A 21,095-nucleotide genomic window follows, 5' to 3' on the forward strand; every position below is an offset into this window, starting at 1 on the left:
GAGCCCAATTTCCAGAGATGGCAACACGGATGTCTAAATGCAACTCAGAACATGCTAAGAATATAATAAGAAAGGAATTATTTTGGGAAATTCTGAGGCCTGTGTTATACCGGAGGCCAGACCAGCTGATTATAAAGGGTCCTTTCTGGCCTTGGAATCTCAACGTATTAAATGTTTTTCTATGCAATAATGACATGCAGCGTCCAGACAGGATTGTTTTGATGGCCACCAAGCCAGAATCTTCATGAAAGTCTCTTGGGATCAAATGCATCTTTTATCAAATAGGGAGGTTCTGGCACACAAGCCAGAGAAGGTGGTGGTGAACAGCTGCCGTGCTTAGACATTAAACAGTGGTTTGTAAGTGTGGAAAACTGAACTAATCTGTTTCATGGTCAGACCATGCTCTCAAGTTCAAAATTTCATATTTAGTTGCCCAGTGGTTTCCAAACTATGGACCATGGAGTGGTCCACAGAGAGCTGGTCGGTCACATAGTGATGGCTTCTCCTCCGCCTGTTAAACTGCATTAAGAGACACCTAAAAGTAAACATTACGTACTTCCTTAATATTAAATTTCCTAGGTACACAATTGCTGTAGTTACCATGGGGATTTTCCATTGTTATTTGTGGGAGAGGGGGTAATCTATACAACAGCAAATTGGAGAGGAGACATCCATGGGACAATCCTTCTGTTAAGACGCAGTTCATGCTATAAAAAAAAAAGTTTGGGAACACCCTGTCCTTGGAAAACCTTGCGCATTCAAAAACATATGTTTAGATGCATATAATACACCCAGAAATTTGAAAGTATAGTCCCTATCTCACCATTAACACTGACTAGGGTACATGGATCCCACTGTGAATGTGATTCCTCATTCTCCCATAAAAAAAGGACATCTGTATTCCTTTGGAGGATGTGCTTCATTTACTAAATGTGTTTAAGTGACAGTATGTCAGAGACTTATCTCAGACACTGCTCTCTGCAATTAGATTTTGTATTGTACAGGTTCATGATATAATGCGAAAGGCAAGCTCTCAACACCTGCCATTTATGAGGCTGCATCAGGAACTTTCATATAAAGTGATTTACATATGTCTATGTCTGTACAGCTATACCTCTAGATATAGTTTTACACACACACACACACACACACACACACACACACACACACACCCTTCTTCCCACTATTCAGCTGGCTTCTTTCATCAGTTTTATTCACCTTATAGGGAAATCATCTTGTTTTCTACTGTCAGGAAAGCCATTTTACTTGACTAGATGGTCAGTCATTCCTCTATATAAGTCTCTCCACCTTGGGCTGTCTCAGATTGAGAGTCCTCAGGCTGTTTTATGTCTACCTCTGTAAAAACTGATAAAAACTCAAGAGTCATAGCACTGACAAACTGAGATGCAAGGTATCAGTCAGGGAAACAGACTCTTCTGCTGCAGGTTGTTTTGCTAAGCCACATTTGAACTGATGTCCCTGTCAATTTTTGATCCACTCCAATTTTTTGATCAACTCTGCTTCGGGCATAGTTTGGGAAGAAAGCCCAGATACTTTGGAAATAGACTCATAACCCCAAGTACCAGGCAGGAAACACAGCCCAGCACATGAGGTCTGATCCTCAATAAGTGAAGGGCCAATACCATAAATTAAACTCAAGCATAGTATGAGCAATTAATGTTCAAGTTTCTCCATCCACAGTTCCATTTCTGCGCTTCTCAATCCTGACCTATAGCCATAAATATTATTTAAATCCCAGGTTCCTCCTTCGCTGACAAAATAATCATGCCAGAATGTGCTTTGTTTTTATAAAGTAGAGCAGGAGTAGTCAATAGGAGGACCACAGGCCAAACCCGAACCGCCAGATACTTTTAAAAGAACCCCAAAATATTTTTATTTACTTATTATTTTTTTCTCTGGAGTCCGGACCTTGACTATACGCGGACCAAGAAATCTGGACCTTGACAAAAAATAACTGATTACTCCGGATGTAGAGAAATGTCCAGTATGGAGCAAACCTTGACTCATGAAGTTTATTTCATTTGCAACCAGAGCTGACATTTGAACTCAGGCGTCCAGACTGTGTTAATTAACTCACTTTGCCACTGTCAGCATCCTCACATCAGCCTGTCTGGCTTGTGTGCCAGAGCCTGACTAGCTCATAAGAGAAGAAACTGGATGAACTCATTACACTGTCGCACAGGCTTGTTATCAGTCAGATCTAAACCCACACAAAACCAATTCAAAAATGACACCCTGTCTTCTCAGTTTAACATTTCTGCAAAAACCTCAGCCTCTGCCAGGCTGAAAAGCAGGAATTATAAGCTCTTCCTCCCATCCCCTTTTTGCTAACTGACTGTGTACTGCACCAAATGGACATCAGCACAAACTCTGATCTTAAAAGTAGGGAAAGGTCTCTTTTCTCTGGTTAAAGGAAATCCTGAAATGCCCCTGGGATTCCAGGCTTAAGATCACAACAGCATGGGAATCTGCAGGCCTGTTGGGTCTGGGATCTCACTTGCACACATGTGAGGGCAGCTGCTCTTGTTGACTGATGTAGCAAGAGGAGAGCATTAGAGGCCCTAAGACAACTTTACATAGTATTAGGTTAGTAGAGTCCCATGGGCCAGAAGACAGGATTAGAAAGAGGGAGAACCTGTGTGTGACAAATGCGTGCACACATGCAACAAACACACAAGTATGTATGTAATAACTGGCACATGTGATGGACAGTGCCTGTGAGTTATGGGTGTATTCAGAAAGGGAGTATCATCTACCTGGTGTGTTGTATTCTAACACCCACCTTCGGCCTGAGTAACTAAGCCTCCTACTTACAACACAATACAGTGAGTTTCCCTCGATTCCCACATGACTGCTCAGTGCGTTGAATAAAGAGTAAAGCTAAAAGCAAATACACCCCAAGGCCTATATTCCACGGAATCAAAAGAACTTCATACACTAAGATTTTTCACTAGAGGAATAGAAAGGGATAAGGGCAGAAAGATTCAAGGCCCAAAGCATGCAAGACAGGCTAGGAAAGCCCTCAGCTACTTTGTTCACTCCCCTTGGATTTCCTTGAAACACACACACTGGCTTACCACCAACTGGAATCCTTTCAGGTTAAATAATCCTGGCCAAAACTGCCACCACTAATGTGTTCATGTGTTTTCTTGAAGGAATTTACCTTTACCCCTTCCTGGCCCGCTCCAGTTCTGTGCACTCTACTTCACAGTGTTCACTTGCACACCTTTAACTATGTTAAATAGTTAGAGCAGACATGCCTACTGTTCCCAGTAGTTGGTACAAAAGTTACATGCTAGCCAACCTATTATCTAACCTCTCCCAGTTACACTCCCTCCACAGACTCCTGACAACAATTCTCCCACTCACAGCAGGCACCCAGCAACACACTCCCTCCCACACGAGTTTCTATTCTCTCCTCATAAGTACCACTGTCTCACCCTGCCAGGGCACATATGCGGACTCCTATTCTTGTTCTTTTGGCTCTCTGGAGCTTGTATTAGTCGATGAAACACAGAGCTCTTCCCTGCAATGCAGTGGAGATGGTTCCTAATATGGAAGAGGAACAGGAGGGTAGGCAGCAGCTTATGTCCAGGGTCAAGGCTCACATTATTCATTTCCATTTTAAAAAAACATTCTTAATGTCTGGACAAAGATAGGAACAACAAACGCATGGAAAAAGCAGACAAACTAGGAAGCATTCTGCACTGCCATGCAGGAGATCTAGGTTGTATTCCCAGCATCCAACTCCATCACTGAGCTGGTAGTGCTTAGTATTGCTTTGCACTGCCAGGCAGTAAACTAAAAATCCAATTCCTGTGTTGTGTTCACTGGATGGGTGAGACATGGGACTGACAGCTCAGTGTCATAATGTTACTTATATGGCTCTGCACTTGCCTTGCATCAGCCTTGGGTTCCATTTCCAGTCATAATCTGTCATGGACTAGGATTGCATTGCCCTGTGACTTAGTAAGGTGTTTGAAGTGAATTGAAAGCATGGTCAATGTACTTTACCGGGCTTATACCCTTTCCTTCTGTATAGTTCAGAGAGACAATCCATTCATCTTGTGAACACCATAGCACAAAGCATCTCTCAAGGTCAAGACCAGTGCTGTGAACAGTGCAGTCATGGCCCATCACAGAGAGAAGGGTGCTACATGCTGTGCATCCATAAACACTTGAGCTGGCACTATATCAGCCCTTCCAATCACTGGGACTAAATTCACTCCGTACTTATAGGGAGAAAAAATAATCTCTAGCAGCCAAGCACCTAACTACAAGGAAAATTGAAAGCATTAGCAGATTAAATCCATCCCTTTGCACCGAAGGCTCTCACCATAAGGCTCTTTATTAGGAAGTTAAATCTTAACAAGTGGCTTAAGGGGTGGATAAAGCTTTCCCTGGGATAATCTGCCAGCATGTTGTCCAGTTCCAGTTCCAGGCTATGGGAAGATGAAAGTGAACAAGGAAGAAGGTGAAAGTCTTTGGTCAGTAAATGGCCGCATAGCAGCCAAATGTTGTCTCCTGCCTAGGTCTGCCCCCCTACACCCGCCATGCACATGGTCATCTTCAAAAAGCCAAAACGTCTCCCCACTCTACCACCTCCCTGAACTGGGATAATTCATCTGTATCTACTAATTATAATCCTATCTATAATTTCAGTTTTTTAAGGCTTGTTTTCACTCCATTTTTTTTTTAAATAATTTGATTGCCAATTAACTCAAAGTAGTTAACATCTTTGTAAAGGCTGGACATCCCTAAATGACTGTTCTAGGCTACAGTTCAGTCACAACATTTAAGAAAGCCACCATAAACTATTGCTACTCCTTGTTGCGACAGAGGGGATATTTCTCTCTTCACAAACACAAATTTAACAAGAGTGTATATCCAAGGGGGAAAGAAGGTAGGAGCATTGCACTGGGATGTGAAAATCATGGGGTTTTCATAATTCTCTCACTTTTGGGGTACAAGCGGGCCACCTCTGATACAAGAGCAACATTACCTACGCACTTATGAGACGTTAGGGATGGAAGAGAGCCATCAGGTAATCTAACCTAAAACAGTTTCAGGAAACGCACTGTATGAATGGCACTGTATTGGTTTTCCCACTCTGCAACTGGCTGTGCATACCGTAAGAGATCCATTCTGCGTGCTGGGCGTATTCGTGCTCTGCTCTCCATGCGCCTGCGTACTTCCGTAGAGTGTCAGATTGTGCTCGCTGGTCTGGCCTGCATAGTCCTGAGTGTGTGGCACCCCATACTCTGTGGGGATCCCATTCTGTGGGGGTGGTGGGAATGGGATTGTGGTGAATGGCTGGACCATTGCATCAGGAGTGGCTGTTGGCTCCTGGTTACCCTGGAGAAGGGGGAAAGGAGAAAATGGATTTAATATGCTACAAATGATGGACTAGCAGCCCAATCTAAGAAGACCAAACAGGTGTCCAATCCAGCCCAGCTTAGTATCTCATTCATTGTCACTACAGGTTTCAGAGTAGCAGCCGTGTTAGTCTGTATTCGCAAAAAGAAAAGGAGTACTTGTGGCACCTTAGAGACTAACAAATTTATTAGAGCATAAGCTTTCGTGAGCTACAGCTCACTTCATCGGATGCATCCGATGAAGTGAGCTGTAGCTCACGAAAGCTTATGCTCTAATAAATTTGTTAGTCTCTAAGGTGCCACAAGTACTCCTTTTCTTATTGTCACTACACTATCACTCAAACAAGTCCTCTATTGTATTTTATACAGAAGGAACACTCCTCCCCTGAGAGCACAGATTCTCATTTTTTTAAGTTTGCTTTGGCAGCTTTGAGGATACTGGGTAGACTGAAGGGGCCATATTTGGGGCTCAGGACCTACACACCCTTGAAATATCACAGGATCCCCTAACTAAGTTATGTAAGGTGCATCTCCAGGGCCTGACTGGTTTGCATCTCCTTCTCAGGCCCAAATTATAGAATAGAATTCTCTTTCTGACTTTTCCTGAGTGCTCCCAGGATTCCAGTACGGGTGGCATTGGTCCTAACACCCCTATAAAATGCCAGTGTACTTGGCTGGCACACCCCACTTCTCCCAGTCCTCTAACCATTAAGATATTTCTTGTGATAAACTGCATCCTCATGGCACTGCCCCCATGCTTAGGGCAGTATTCCTTGCTACTATACTCTAGTAAAAGAGAGCAGAGATCTGTTTTCCAGGACAGATCTGTGCAAAACAGATTACCCAGATACCCAATTACTGGAATTCATGCTTCTTGCCTACTCCTCAGAAACAAACAGGAGCCATGGGGAACTGAGTATTGAGAATACAGGCTTGCAGCACTTGCTCTCTCCCAATCATTAGTATTGCTACCTTCAAACAAGGCGTTAATTATACTCCTCCCTTAACTCAGGGCATCCCACAGAGATTTCTGTGATAGGACAATTGGCTTTTTAGCAGCTTTTGGCGCCATTTGATGCCAACTGGTTGTCTATTAAACAGATACTCCACCAGACAAAAGGTATCCCAAAGAGGGTAAAAATCCCACACTGCCATGCCTCCAGAGGGCCCTAGCACTTCAAAAATCATTGTTGTAGCCACTCTGCCCAACTGTCAGGGCCCATCTACATGCTCTCAGGGAAGGGAGGGAGGCATGGCTGGAAGAAGTCAGTCATCTGGGGTAAAGGAAGAACGGCCTATGACATTCAAGTCTCTCTGACCTTAGAAGACTGGACTATTGCTCTGTTTCTATTGCACCCATCACCAGACCAGAGAAAGCCAAGGAATAATCTCAGGATAGGAGGTTGCTCACCACTGTCAATGTACTGTAATTCCGAGTTTCACCTGTTACTCCAGACATGGGCCCTCCTCCCACAACACCCTGAAGTAGTGGAGCCTGTTGTAATATTGGTGTGCTTAAATCAATGAACAAAAGGGAAAACAGTCTTGTCACTAAATGAGGCAAAGGGATCTCTGTTGGGAAGGGATTCATCAAGGGGTAATTGCTGCAGGAAATTACATAGTAGTCATTCAGCAGAGAATACAGAGACACTGAAGGAAGCTCTGCTGAAACTGGACAAATCTTTCAATCCAGTTATCAAAGTGCCTGCAGCTCCCTTTCAGAGCGAATGAAACAATGATAAATTCAATGCACCTCTAGCCAACACAGGTCACTCAGACATTGGCTGAATCTCAAATTTGTTCTGACACTAGTATATCTGGCCTGTGTCCCCTGCGGACCAGATGATCATGCACGCCTGTAGCTGGGAAGAAGGTGAGGAAAGGGCATTCAACACCATTCAGCAGTGCAGAGCTGCAGCCATGGACCCTATGGAACCACACTGCCAGTTTCACTTACTGAAGTCCAGTCCATACACAAAGTTGCATATAAGTACTGCTGCTTGCAGAAATAGAACTCAGAACCCTTATCAAAGAAAGAAAAATTAGTAGGCATGGTTCAGCAATTGTCAGCAGCACTGTTAAATTCATAGACACAGCTCAGACATTTTTACCACCATGTCATGAAAATGACTGCACCACTGGTGACAGCTACTGGAATATACAGTAACTCCTCACTTAAAAGTCATCCCTTTCATTGTTACCTTGCTGATCAATTAGGGAACATGCTCATTTAAAGTTGTGTAATGCTCCCTTATAACGTTGTTTGGCGGCCACCTGCTTTGTCCACTGCTTGCAGGAAGAGCAGCCCGTTGCAGCTCGCTGGTGGGGGCTTGGAAACAGGGTGGGCCGGCAGCCCCCCCATCAGCTCCCCACTCCCCTAAGTTCCCTGTGCAGCTGCTGCCCAGCAGGCTACCAATTACCAGCAATTCAGCTGTCCCTCCCCCCACTGCTGCACCTAGGAGCCTCCTGCTTGCTGTGCAGGGGAGGGGGGAAGAGGGGAACTAATGTCAGGGTGTCCCCCTCCCCCCTACTCCTGCCTCCCTTACCCCTTCTCCATATAAAGCAGGGTGGAGACAGGACAGGGCTTGGGACAAAGAGAGCTTGCTAGCCACAGCTGCTGTCTCAAATTCCTGATTTTTTTTTTAAAGGCAATGTACTTAGAATGGAGTCAGCGTACTTAAAGGTGCAATGCACATCTCTCTCTCTCTCACACACACACACACACACACACACACACACAGGGTGTGTGTCTCTGTCTGCCATGCTGTCTCCCCTCCTTCCATTCATGCTGCCTTGTAGAGCGTGAGGCTACATTAACAACAATGGGTTAACCCTTGAAGGCTCAGCCGAATGCTAGTTCATCATTTAGCAGTAAGGCATTCCCTGGGAAATATCCCACCCTCTAACTTCACCACCTCAACCAAGCTTCACAATCATCATTGCTGTGTACAGTATTAAATTGTTTGTTTAAAACTTATAGTGTGTGTGTGTGTGTGTGTGTGTGTGTGTGTGTGTGTGTGTGTGTGTGTGTGTGTGTATATTAATGTAAATGGTGGGGGAAGGTTCCAGGGAAATTTTTTTCACCAGACAAAAACTGTATTTTATTTTTATATAAAAATAAAACAGTTTTTGGTCTGGTGAAAAAAATTTCCCTGGAACCTAACCCTGCCCCTATTTACATTATGGGGAAATTGGATTCACTGAACATCTTTTCCCTTAAAGTGCATTTTTCAGGAACATAACTACAATGTTAAGTGAGGAGTTACTGTAGCTGCAATTATTTCCAGTGTAGACTCACTCAGTGCATCATCTGTGCAATGCAAGGTTTCCCCAAAAAGCCCAGAAGAGTGGTAGCCCCACCGTGCTTTAATTTCTATCCAATTGCTTCCCTTACCCTGACAAGTTCCCTGTCTTTGAACCTCTAAGTGAATCTAAACTAATACAATAAACAAGTTTAGTTTTTTAAATGAAGACAGGCCTGAAGACTTTATTTTTAAATGAAGATTTTAAAGAAACACCATCAACTTAATTATGTTTGTCTAGAATTTTTTAAACCTATCATTGTGAGAGACATCTCTGATTATTATAACAAAGTTTAGAGAAAAATAATTTTAATGTTTTCAGTTTATTTTCCTTGTCCATTAGACAGCTGTTTGTCTATAGTTAGTTTCAATATAAGTCAGTTCCCCATGACTGTGTAGATTTTTCCATTTTTAAAATAGGAACAAAATAGGAAACTGTGATTGTAAAACTACAAAAACTGGCAGCAGGACTCCGGGGAAGGCGCAGTATCTAAAACTGTGGTTCCCAACTTTAACAACCTGTGAACCCCTTTCACTAAAATGTTGTGTCTCGCAAACCCCCTCCTAAAAATGAATATTTCTAGGGATTTTCTCCTTTACCTGAGTATAAATTATAAAAGCAGGGATCTTGGAAATATAAAATTTGTTTTTATGACATGCTTATTACACACTATTTATTATTATTATTTATCATTACAGTATGAAAACGGCAACACTCTTCCAAGATCTCACTTTCATAGTTGTATCACTTTGAAGAAGCCTGTTATAAAAGACAAGGCTCCTATGTTTCATCAAGGAGTATCTGATGTGAAACAGCATGAAGGTATTTAAGAAGCCAACTCAAAGAGTTCCTCCTACACAAGCATTCAGGTCTTGAGCAGTCCAGGCAAACAACACACAACGTTACAACAAAGCTTAAACTGTTCTTCATATTAATTTTAAAAACAATACTAGCTGCCTATTTAATTTAAAAACAGCAAAAAATATCTACCTCCCTTTCCATTTCTTATAAGGAGTCAAAGTTTAAATCTCATCAGTGTGATAGATATACTTGTTTTGATCTGTTTAGCTTTTGGAAGTCCAGGGGCTCCAGGCTGCTGGCCTCGTGCTGCCCAGGGTCCCTAGGACGTCATTAGGGAATTCTTTCCCGAGAATCCCCTGTAACATTTTGCCATCCCCCAGGGGTTCACAAACCCCAGTTTGGGAACCACTGATCTAAAACTACTAACTTATTTATTTTTGACTGACTAACTTTCAAATTGACAGTATCTCTAACATTGAGAACAGAATACTAATTAGAAAGCTTTTAAAAACAAGTTGGACAAATATCCATCAGGGATGGTCTAGGTTAATTTGATCCTGCCACTGCGCAGGGGGCCAGACTTGATGACTTCTCGAGGTCCCTTCCAGCCCTACATTTCTAGGATACTATGAACAAGACCTATTAGGTCACACAGTCTATCCTCTTGATAATGCAGGATTGTTCCATGCAGGACATATTCTATTGTTTTATTTAATCTTGTTTTAAAATGACCCAAAAAGACTATCCTGCAAACCTAACAATCTCATTTTCAGAAGTTGTTTCCCTCTTAATTTCATTTTATTCCTTTCTTCCTATCTTACATCCACTTGTACCATCCTAAATAATTACACTCCCACTTTTAGTCACTTACAAACATTTTAAGGGTGAAAATACTATGTTCCTTCTAGCCTCTTAATGGATGCTTAGACCACACATATATATTTAGCTCTTAATCTTGCCTCATAAATCCAACTATGATCATTATCATCCGCTCTGAACTTCCCAAATTTTTCAATCAATTTCTGGTGCTGAATACAGTACACCAGATGAAGTTGTCCCAGAGCAATTTAGAGGGGACTATCACCACCCTGCTTTTTGACTTCATGTCCAAGTAATTCAGTTCAAAACCACATAGGCTTGTTTTGCTGCCACACTATTGCCAACTCATTTTAAATTTCATGTTTCCTACTATCTTTCACCAATATTCTTATCCAGGTTTCTCCCTCCCACTGAATATTTGTATTTCAGATTATTTTTCTCCAGATGTATTCACTTGCACATTTCCTGCCTGATCTCATTATTCTCTGCCCATATTTCTAACCTTTGTGGATCCCTTGTATTATTCCTCTGTCCTCACTAGTGCTCGTAATACCTCCTATTACACTATCTGTAAGTTTTATTATTGTCCTGGTATCATCTAGATGTTCAGCGAGTTTCACCTCTTAATACTTGTTCCATTATTTTACTACTACTAATTCTTAGCATATACAGAACACTTTACATCCTCTAAGTACTGCACATAGTACAGGAAACACTAACAAGACCTGAAATTACAATTCAAATATAGAAATTGCCAGGATTGGGCTCCTCGCCCTCCCTCCTAAAATGTAAATACAATTCTAACAGCAGCATTTAAGCAAACTGATTCTCCCACTTCTCAGGTATGAACGACATGAAGAAATGCAAGAGTCCTAACAATCACAAGCAGGAGGAGAGGTGTGGAAGGATATACTGAAACTGCATTGCCTATCCATCCTCTCTACAAACTGTCTTGAGAGTCTTGTCAGCAATAGAGTGTTTCAAACTCTCTTCTGCAGATGACAGCCAGCCCAGACTAGCTGAACAGGGAAGGGTTGTTCACGAACAGCAACAAGCCCTCCAAGTGCAGTGGTAGCTTGGCAAACAGTAACTAAATGTATACACACCGTTTTCTTTAAACACAGGGTACAGTACTTTTTAACCTGCAGTTCAGACCAAGAAAAAATTCTGCTCTCTCCCCCCTAATTCATCCACAACCCAGGTAAAGACTCAAACCAACTCCTCTCTCAAAAGAGATGAACAGATTCCTGCATCTGATTCATTGACATGTCCACTTGTCAGACGCCCATAAATATAAAAGGAACACCTCCACTGCTCATAAGAAAACTAAGGCTCTGTTCAGAAACATAACTGAAACAGTGGTCAGAGCACAAAAGGGATATGGGATTAGTGTAACTAAATGCAGCTTGAACCCAGTCCCCTTGGCTTGTAAGGTGTGATCCAGAGTAGTGCATGGCTCTGTGGAGGCCAAGTAGAACACTAAAGACAGAGACCTCCTTCCCAACTTACATCTTGTACATGCACTTAACCAATTTATCTAAAACTGTTTAAAAATTTGATTTAGTTTAATTGATCAAACCCCTTGTGTGGACACTTATATCAGGTCACACTGGTACATCAGGAAATTTAGTTAAATCAGTGCAAAAAACCGCATATAGATCAGCCTTTATAGAAATGTAATAGCTTATAAAAAGGTGGAGCTGGGGACATTCCTCTGAATATTTACTAAACTACTTTATTCTTCATTGCAATGTTAATTAGGTACATTCCTTTGGCAGTCAGTAGGTGGTGATCCAAGATCTTGACACTGAAATGGAGCAGGGCTGCTAGAGAAACATTTGCCTGGTCTACACACTTTTTTTAAACCAGTAACAACCATTTTGGTGAGTTGTGTGAATTTTTTTTTTTAAATAGTTATACCAGAAAAGCCATCGGGTGAATACATTTATACTGGTATAACAATGCCATACACCAGTACAGTTCATTACCCTTCCTGTATGGGAATAAGCTATCCTGATCCAAGCACATGTATACCTATTGAACTGCGACGACCCTAGGGAGGTTGTACCACTTTAACTATATCAGTATAATTAAAGAAGTACAACTTGTGTGTTTAGAGAAGCCCATAAAAACTGTCATATTGGATCAGATAAGTTGTCTATCTAATCCAGGACCCTGTATGAAAGTAGCGAGCATCATATGCTTTAGGAAGGTGCAAGAAACTCTGTGAATAACTTGCCCTTGGAGGAAGTTTCCTTCTCCTGTCAGGTTGTGGCTGGTTGACGTATGTCCTGAAGTACTAGGGTTTATATCCCTCGTTTAAAAACAACAAACCAAGCAAAACAAAACAAAAAAAAACAAAAACAAGCCACCAAGCAAAAGCCAAGGCACTGTTCTCGGTTGTAATGTCTACACTAAACCTTGTGGCAACTGATTGCCTGTTAACTTGAGATAATTAACATGTTTGTAAAGGCTAGTGTGATCCAGGCTATAAATTGTTTGTTCTTTACTTCTTTAACCTGGAGAACAGAATAGAAGAAAAGAACAAACATTTATAGCCTGGATCTAAAGAGTATATATATCTAGTAAGAGAAGCCCACAGAGGAAGGCACCAAGCACATGACAGCTTTCCAACCTACTGATGATCATAAATGATCTGGAGGATGGTGTGGATTGCACTCTCAGCAAATTTGCGGATGATACTAAACTGGGAGGAGTGGTAGATACGCTGGAGGGGAGGGATAGGATACAGAAGGACCTAGACAAATTGGAGGATTGGGCCAAAAGAAATCTAATGAGGTTCAATAAGGATAAGTGCAGGGTCCTGCACTTAGGATGGAAGAATCCAATGCACCGCTACAGACTAGGGACCGAATGGCTCGGCAGCAGTTCTGCGGAAAAGGACCTAGGGGTGACAGTGGACGAGAAGCTGGATATGAGTCAGCAGTGTGCCCTTGTTGCCAAGAAGGCCAATGGCATTTTGGGATGTATAAGTAGGGGCATAGCGAGCAGATCGAGGGACGTGATCGTTCCCCTCTATTCGACACTGGTGAGGCCTCATCTGGAGTACTGTGTCCAGTTTTGGGCCCCACACTACAGGAAGGATGTGGATAAATTGGAAAGAGTACAACGAAGGGCAACAAAAATGATTAGGGGTCTAGAGCACATGACTTATGAGGAGAGGCTGAGGGAGCTGGGATTGTTTAGTCTGCAGAAGAGAAGAATGAGGGGGGATTTGATAGCTGCTTTCAACTACCTGAAAGGGGGTTTCAAAGAGGATGGCTCTAGACTGTTCTCAATGGTAGCAGATGACAGAACGAGGAGTAATGGTCTCAAGTTGCAATGGGGGAGGTTTAGATTGGATATTAGGAAAAACTTTTTCACTAAGAGGGTGGTGAAACACTGGAATGCGTTACCTAGGGAGGTGGTAGAATCTCCTTCCTTAGAGGTTTTTAAGGTCAGGCTTGACAAAGCCCTGGCTGGGATGATTTAACTGGGACTTGGTCCTGCTTTGAGCAGGGGGTTGGACTAGATGACCTTCTGGGGTCCCTTCCAACCCTGATATTCTATGATTCTATGATTCTATGTTGTCTACTGAACTGTTTGAAGAATGGAAACATGAGATAGGGACCAAGGAACTGTCGTGCCCTCTCCCTTCAAAGCCCAATGCCAGAACTATGGTCTTACGGGTCAAGTAAAGCTGGGTAAAACTAATTCAGAACCTGACCACACAGTTCCCTTGGTGAAATAAGCCATGAAGTGTTGACCAGAAGAAGGTCTCCAAACAGTTTCTTCTTGAAAAGAGACAGGAGCAGGACACTGCCCTGTCAAAGCCTTCTTTTCTTTTAGTATGAGGTCAGAAGTAGAATATCATAGCAGGGGAGTCCAATAATAAAATCAAGACTTTTGAATTTCACCTCGTCAAAGAAAAGAAGCCAAAGAAAGCACATCTAGTACTTGTGGTATGAGCCAGCTGAAGAACAGCTACATGACAGCAAGGGAGACCAGAGATTCTGATGTCTGCCACTACAGGGGTGGCAGCAACTCTCGCAGTCTCTTCCTGAAATTAGGGCCTTGTCCGGGGTAGTCAATAGGTGGCCTGCGGTCCACATCTGGACCGTGAAAGTCTTTTCAGCAGACCGCAGGGCTCCCAGGGGCTCAGGGCTTCAGCCCTGCAGGAGGGTGTTTCAGTCCCGAGGTGCTTCCCACAGGGATGACCTTAAGATTCCTGATGGGGCTGAAGATCCAAGTCCAGGCAAGCGGGGACATGGGGCTTCAGCCCTGCTTGAGGCGCGTGGGGTCTTGTGGCTTCAGCCTAGCAGGAGATACAGAGGACGTTCCCAAACATTTATCCAGCTCTAATCTTGTGCACTGAATTTAAACCATGACAGTGGGAGCCTGCCCAGGGCTGACAGCTATGTAGCTCTTGGAATGCTACCCACCACCCCAATCAAAATCTAAAATAGTACACCTGGGCACAGACCCTGCAATTAAAATGTCCACAATTCCACCCAAGCTGCTGAGGCTGCATATTTCCTGTCTTGTAAAAACCTCTTCTGGTTGACTGTTTTTTCCCTTGCTGCCAAACAGGGCTGATGCAGGAAGAAGGGGAAGTTACTCACCTTGCAGTAACTGAAGTTCTTCAAGATGAGTGTCCCTGTGGATGCTCCACTCTAGGTGTCGGTGCGTCCCAGCACTGTTGATCAGAGATTTTCGGTAGCAGTGCCTGGTCGAGATGCAGGCGCTCAGTTGGCATCTCCCGTCTCATTGGAATCTTCTTGAGTTCCTGCGTCCAGCACCCCCCTCAGTTCCTTCTCTACCGTGGAGAGATTATACTAGTACTCCAAAGTAGAGGGGAGGTGGGTGGAGAGTGGAGCATCCACAGGGACACACATCTGAAAGAACTTCAGTTACTGCAAAGTGAGTAACTTCCCCTTCTTCTTCGAGTGCTGTCCCTGTGGATGCTCCACTCTAGGTGAATGTGTAGCAGTACTCACTATGGTCGGTGGGACTTTGGAGATGCGGCAGTGAGTACTGTATGGCCTACTATGGTGCCTGCCGTGGTATCTTGCGTGATAGCATAGTGTTTGGCAAACGTGTTCAGATGACCATGTAGCCACTCTACAGATGTCAGAAATGGGTATGTTATGTAGGAAGGCAACGGACGTTGACATAGCTCGAGTGGAATGAGTTCTAATGCCTTCGGGCGGTTGACTATTTTGAATACAGTAAGAGGATCTGATGCAGTCAGAGATCCACTTGGACAGACGTCGTTTAGAGATAGCCGTACCTTTCGATCTTTCAATGATGGAGACAGAGTCATGGAGATTTAAGAAATGGCTTAGTCCTGTCTAAGTAAAAGGTGATTGCTCGCCTGACATCGAGAGTATGTAGGGATGCTTTGTGTGGAGTCTTGTGAGGTTTGGGATAAAAAGTAGGCAAGTATATCGGTTGGTTACGGTGGAAGGTGGATACCACCTTAGAGAGAAATTTAGGATGTGGTCTCAGAGTGACTTTGTCTTTGGAGAAGATTGTGTAGGGAGGATGGGCCATCAGGGCGCTTATTTCACCTACTTTCCTTGCTGATGTTATTGCAACTAAGAAAGCTACCTTCATGGACATATGGAGAAGAGAGGAGGTAGCCAAAGGCTCGAATGGAGGTTTCATGAGAGTGTGAAGAATGAGGTTAAGATTCCATGTAGCTGCCGTTGGGTAAATTTCAGGGTAGAGATTTTGCAGGCCTGTGAGAAATCGTTTTATGGTGGGGTGGGTAAAGAGTGAATAACCTTCTAACAGGTCGTGGAAGGTGGCAAGTGCCACCAAGTCTACTTTGATGGAGCTGAGTGAAAGTTCATCCTGTTTTAGTCTCAGGAGGTAGTCTAGAACGTTAGGGATGGTCACCGTATTGGGCGTTAAGTGATTACGTGAGCACCAGAGGAAGAAACTCTTCCACTTCTGCAGGTAAGTTTTACGAGTGGAGTCTTTTCTACTGTGCAGAAGGACGTATCTGATTTGCTTGGAACAGGCAAGTTCATGGGTTTGGAACCATGAAGGAACCAGGCTGCCAGGTGGAAGTTTTGAAGCTGGGAGAGAAGAACACATCCGTTGTCCTGGGAAAGGAGATCTGGCCTGTTGGGGAGAGCCCGTGGATGATGGGACGACATGCGGAGTAGGTAAGGATACCACGTCTGTCTCGGCCAAGCTGGGACAATAAGGATGACCTGGACCTTGTTGTCTACGATCTTCCGAAGAACCGTGTAGAAGAGGGATTGATGGGAAGGCGTAGAGGAAAGAGTTGTTCCATGGGATGAGGAACGTGTCTCCTAGGGATGCAGTCCCGAGTCCCACTCTGGAGCAAAACAGCCGACATTTTCGATTCTGGGGTGTGGCAAACAGGTCTATTGACAGGGTGCCCCAGAGAAAGAAGAGCTGTTGAAGTATTGCGGGATGCAGTTCCCATTCGTGTTCTGTTGAGAAGCGTCTGCTGAGTGTGTCGGCAGTAGTGTTGTGGTAGCCTGGTAGGCAGGAAGCGATAATTTGTATTTGATGTTGTATGCACCAATTCCATAGTCAGATGGTTTCCATGCAAAGGGAATGTGATCAGGCTCCCCCTTGTCTGTTGATGTAGTACATACATGCTATGTTGTCTGTTAAGACCCGAATAGATTTGTTCTTTATGAGGGGAAGAAAGTGAAGGCAGGCTTGCCTCACTGCTCTGAGCTCTAAGAGAGTTATGTGTAGGCGTCTCTGAGGCGGACCACTGGCCTTGTGTCCTGTGTCCCCCTAGATGCACTCCCCAACAGATTAGGGAAGCGTCTGTGGTGAGCATGAGCATTGGGGATCGTTGCTGGAAGGAAACCCCCATGCAGAGGTTTTCTGGTCTTGTCCACCAATATAGGGAAGCTAGAACATTGGGAGGAGGAGTTAGCAGCGTCCCTACAGTGTGTCTGTTGGGTTTGAAATTGGAATTGAGCCAGCCCTGAAGACATCTCATGTGTAGCCTGGCATACTGGACCACGAAGGCGGTGGCAGCCATGTGACCAAGGAGTTGTAGACAGATTCTTGCCTGTGTCCTGGGACAAATAGAGTGTGCGCCTGATGAGCTGCCTGATAGCGAGGAATCTGTGATATGGGAGCAAGGCTTTGCTCTGGACTGAGTCGAGATGAGCTCCGATGAACTCTATCTGTTGTCTAGGTGTCAGGGTGGATTTTTGGATGTTTATTTGGAGGCCTAGGCTGTGAAAGAGGGAGATGACAAGACGGGTAGCTTGAAGTGTCTTGCCATAAGCGTTGCCTTTGATGAGGCAATCGTCCAGGTAGAGGAAAAGGGTGATCCCATGTTTGTGGAGGTGAGCCACAAACACAGCTAGAGTTTTGGAAAAGACTCTCGGCACTGTGGAGAGGCCAAAAGGAAGAACTCTGTATTGAAAATGGTTGTGACTGATTGCGAATTGTAGGAAGCGTCTGTGAGCTAGATGAATTGATATATGAAAATAAGCTTCCTGTAGGTCGAGGGCTGTGAACCAGTCCCCTTGATCCAGTGCAAGAATTATTGTGCCCAGTGTGACCATCTGGAATTTTTGTATCCTCACGAATTTGTTCAGTTGGCATAGATCTAGTATAGACCTCCATTCCCCGGTCCTTTTCTGGGTCAGGAAGTAATGGGAATAGAATCCTTTCCCTCAATGTTGTGTCGGCACAAGTTCTACTGTGCCTAGCTGGAGAAGAAAAGGAGTACTTGTGGCACCTTAGAGACTAACAAATTTATTAGAGCATAAGCTTTCGTGAGCTACAGCTCACGAAAGCTTATGCTCTAATAAATTTGTTAGTCTCTAAGGTGCCACAAGTACTCCTTTTCTTTTTGCGAATACAGACTAACACGGCTGCTACTCTGAAACCTGTCATTATAGCTGGAGAAGGTGAGCCACTTTTACGCAAAGTAGATGCTCATGAGAGGGGTCCCTGAAGAGGGACAGAGAAGGTAGGAGGACAGGATATGAATGGGATAGAGTAACAGGACTGAACTATTTTGAGGACCCAGCGATCCTGTGTAATACACTGCCAGGCATGTTGGAAACTCTGGAGGCAGTGGCCAAATGGGCAAGTAGGCTGTGGAATCAAGGGGTGGTCGCGCAGACCCTCAACTAACATTTCAAAATTGTTGTTTATTCCCGGATGGGTGGGAGGTGGTTGCTTGAGCTTCATTTTGTCTGCACTTAAATAGGTATCGCTCTAGACCCCCTATGTCACATGTTTTGGGTTGAGGCCGACAATATTGTTGTGTGCATGGTCTTTGATAAGGTTGGTATTGTCTCCTGGGAAGAGATGGGTGAATACCCAGGGTGCGCGGTGTTGCTCTAGAATCTTTCATAGTGTGAAGTAGTTCATCGATTTTTTTGGAAAACAATGCGTCTTTATCAAAGGGGAGGTCCTCCACTTTGGTCTGCAGATCTTTAGGGATGCCACAGATGCAGAAAGCCATGAAGATCTGCGCATAACCACAGCAGTTGCAGTAGTATGGGCTACTCTGTCTGCCATGTCTAAACAGCTTGTAGGGCCGTTCTGGAAATCAATTGGCCCTCGCTCAGAATTGATTTAAAGTCTGCTCTCCTATCCTCTGGAATGTAGAAAGCAAATTCAAAAAGTTTATTGTAATTATCAAAGTCGTAGCTGGCGAGGAGTGCAGAGTAGTTTGCAATCCTGAATTGAAGAGTGGAGGATGTGTAAACCTTGTGTCCGAAGACGTCAAGACGTTTAATGTCCTTGTCTTCCTGGGTGCGCTGATATTATGGCTGTTTCGTGCTTTGTGCAGCTGCATCCATGATGAGAGAATGTGTTTGTGGGTGAGAAAATAGGAAGTCAGCATCCTTAGCAGGAACATAGTATTTACGTTCGGCCTTTCTGCAGGTAAGTAATAAAGAAGCTGGAGTTTGCCAGAGTGCGTCAGCTGGTTCCAGGAGAGCTTCATTTATAGGGAGCACGATCTTTGAGCGTGCAGAGGGTTGAAGGATTCTGAGGAGTTTTTGTTGTGTCTCCTTAACCTCTTCTAGGGGGATGTCTTGACTGAGTGCCACCCTCTTGAAAAGCTCTTGAAATTGTTTACAGTCTTCCATGGTCTGTGGAGGCAGGGGGGAGAGGGCTCTGTCTGGAGCAGATGGAGAATTAGGGGTCGGTGAGTCAGGATATGGTTCATAGCTCTCATAGTTCTCAGGAGGGGGTTCAGGTACTCTAGAAGTGGACAGAGCTGGAAATCGAGGCACAGAAGCAAGTAATGGTTTTGTGGAAGCGGTCTGAGGATGAGTGGTAGGAGGATGTGGCTAAGGGTACCAGTGGGGCCAAGGCATAGGGTAGGAGAACCCAGGTGCTGTCCACGGGGGGGCGAAATAGGGAAACTGAGGCTGGTGGCTGAGGACCGTAGCCTGAGGTGGAAGAGGGTCCAGTGAAGGAGGAGAGGCAGGTGGAGAGAACTCCGCCTGCTGCTGTAGATCGGGTTTGCTGTCAGTGAAGGTAGCCAGTTCACGCGGTGAGAGCGGCTGTTTGAAGAGTGAGCCCTGTGTATCCAGAAGCGGAGAATTAGGCTTAGGTGGCATTGATAGGTCACATTCAGTGAGGAACTGCAGCTCCTGCTCCCTGGGCTGTGCTGAGCATGGACTGTGCTCCAACGCATTAGCAGCTGAAATAGGAAGCGTCAGCAATGCCACAGGTCTGTTGGGAGGTGCCTTGCAGGGGGTCCGCTGCTGGTGCCAGGGCAGGAGGCAGGCTCGGTGCCGACATTCTTCCCGGCACCGGGGCAGAGCGCGCAGTCAACACCGCGGCTATTTTTAGCACTGAGGCGCTCGGTGCCGCGGAGACCTTCCCAGTATGGGAAGTCGGGTTCCTGCCTCTGTGGTCTGTGGGAGCTGCAGCTGAGGCTTTAGAAAGGGCTGAGGCGCCTGCCTGTGGCGCTGTCAGCACAGAGGGTAAGGATCTTGCGGGAGACCCTTTACCCTCGTCGGAGTCTCTCCCAGGAGACTGCTGGGCTTCTTGCCTCTGCTCCAGAGAGGGTGAAGCAACGCTCCCCACTGGTTCGGATCTGGCCGGGGAGCATGTAGGAGCGGGTTTAACTTTCCCTGTCTCCGAAAGCGGCTGCATGGATTTTTTCCATCAGACGCATTTTAAGTCACAGGTCCCTGTCGCGCCGAGCCCTTGACTTGAGGCTCGTACAGTGGAGGAACTTTGCAGGGATGTGGGTTTCTCCGAGACAGTTCACACAATGTGAGTGCCTATCGGATCGTGGCATGGAGTCCTGACAGGAAACATGCTTCTTGAATCCTGAAGCCCCTGGCATTGTGAACTAGAAATGGCAGGGGAGAGTGTCGCAGAAGGAGACAAGCCTGAAGCAAAAAGTTTTTTTTTGTTTGTTTTTTAAATAAGTAACTAACTATGTAACTACACTAAAGGAAGGGAAACAACTGGGATGTAACTAATAACTATTTCTATATTCACTACTTTTTTTCCTACAGAGACCAGGGAAGAGAAGTAGCACTGCCCCGAGTCCCATCTTCAGCCAGGGTCGGTTGAGAAGGAACTGAGGGAGGGTGTGGGACGCAGGCGCTCAGGAAGATTCCAACAAGACAAGAGATATCAATTGAACACCTGTGTCCTGACCAGGCACTATCGAAAATCTCCGATCAACGGCGCCGGGACACACCGACACCTAGAGTGGAGCACCCACAGGGACAGCACTCGAAGAAGGCGGTGGTCTTTGCCCCTGCCCCTCAGCAGGAGCCATTTTTA

The 21,095-nt window shown here is 44.7% G+C and overlaps 1 protein-coding gene across 16 annotated transcripts in view; it reads right to left on the reverse strand.

Moving 5' to 3' along the window:
• The window catches only part of RBFOX2 (RNA binding fox-1 homolog 2), a 257,417-nt gene that overhangs the window by 70,750 nt on the left and 165,572 nt on the right, over positions 1–21,095 (reverse strand). For all 16 annotated transcript variants that reach the window (XR_006283083.1, XM_043520127.1, XM_038406425.2 and 13 more), the window contains one exon: positions 5,152–5,376. Coding sequence is in view for 15 of the 16 variants with exons in the window: in XM_043520127.1 (XP_043376062.1) it covers positions 5,152–5,376 (225 nt within the window). In the remaining variant the exon portion in view is untranslated. The remainder of the gene's footprint in view (positions 1–5,151; positions 5,377–21,095) is intronic.

This window comes from Dermochelys coriacea, chromosome 1, assembly GCF_009764565.3.
Source record: "Dermochelys coriacea isolate rDerCor1 chromosome 1, rDerCor1.pri.v4, whole genome shotgun sequence".
In the NCBI taxonomy this organism is placed as follows: Eukaryota; Metazoa; Chordata; order Testudines; family Dermochelyidae; genus Dermochelys; species Dermochelys coriacea.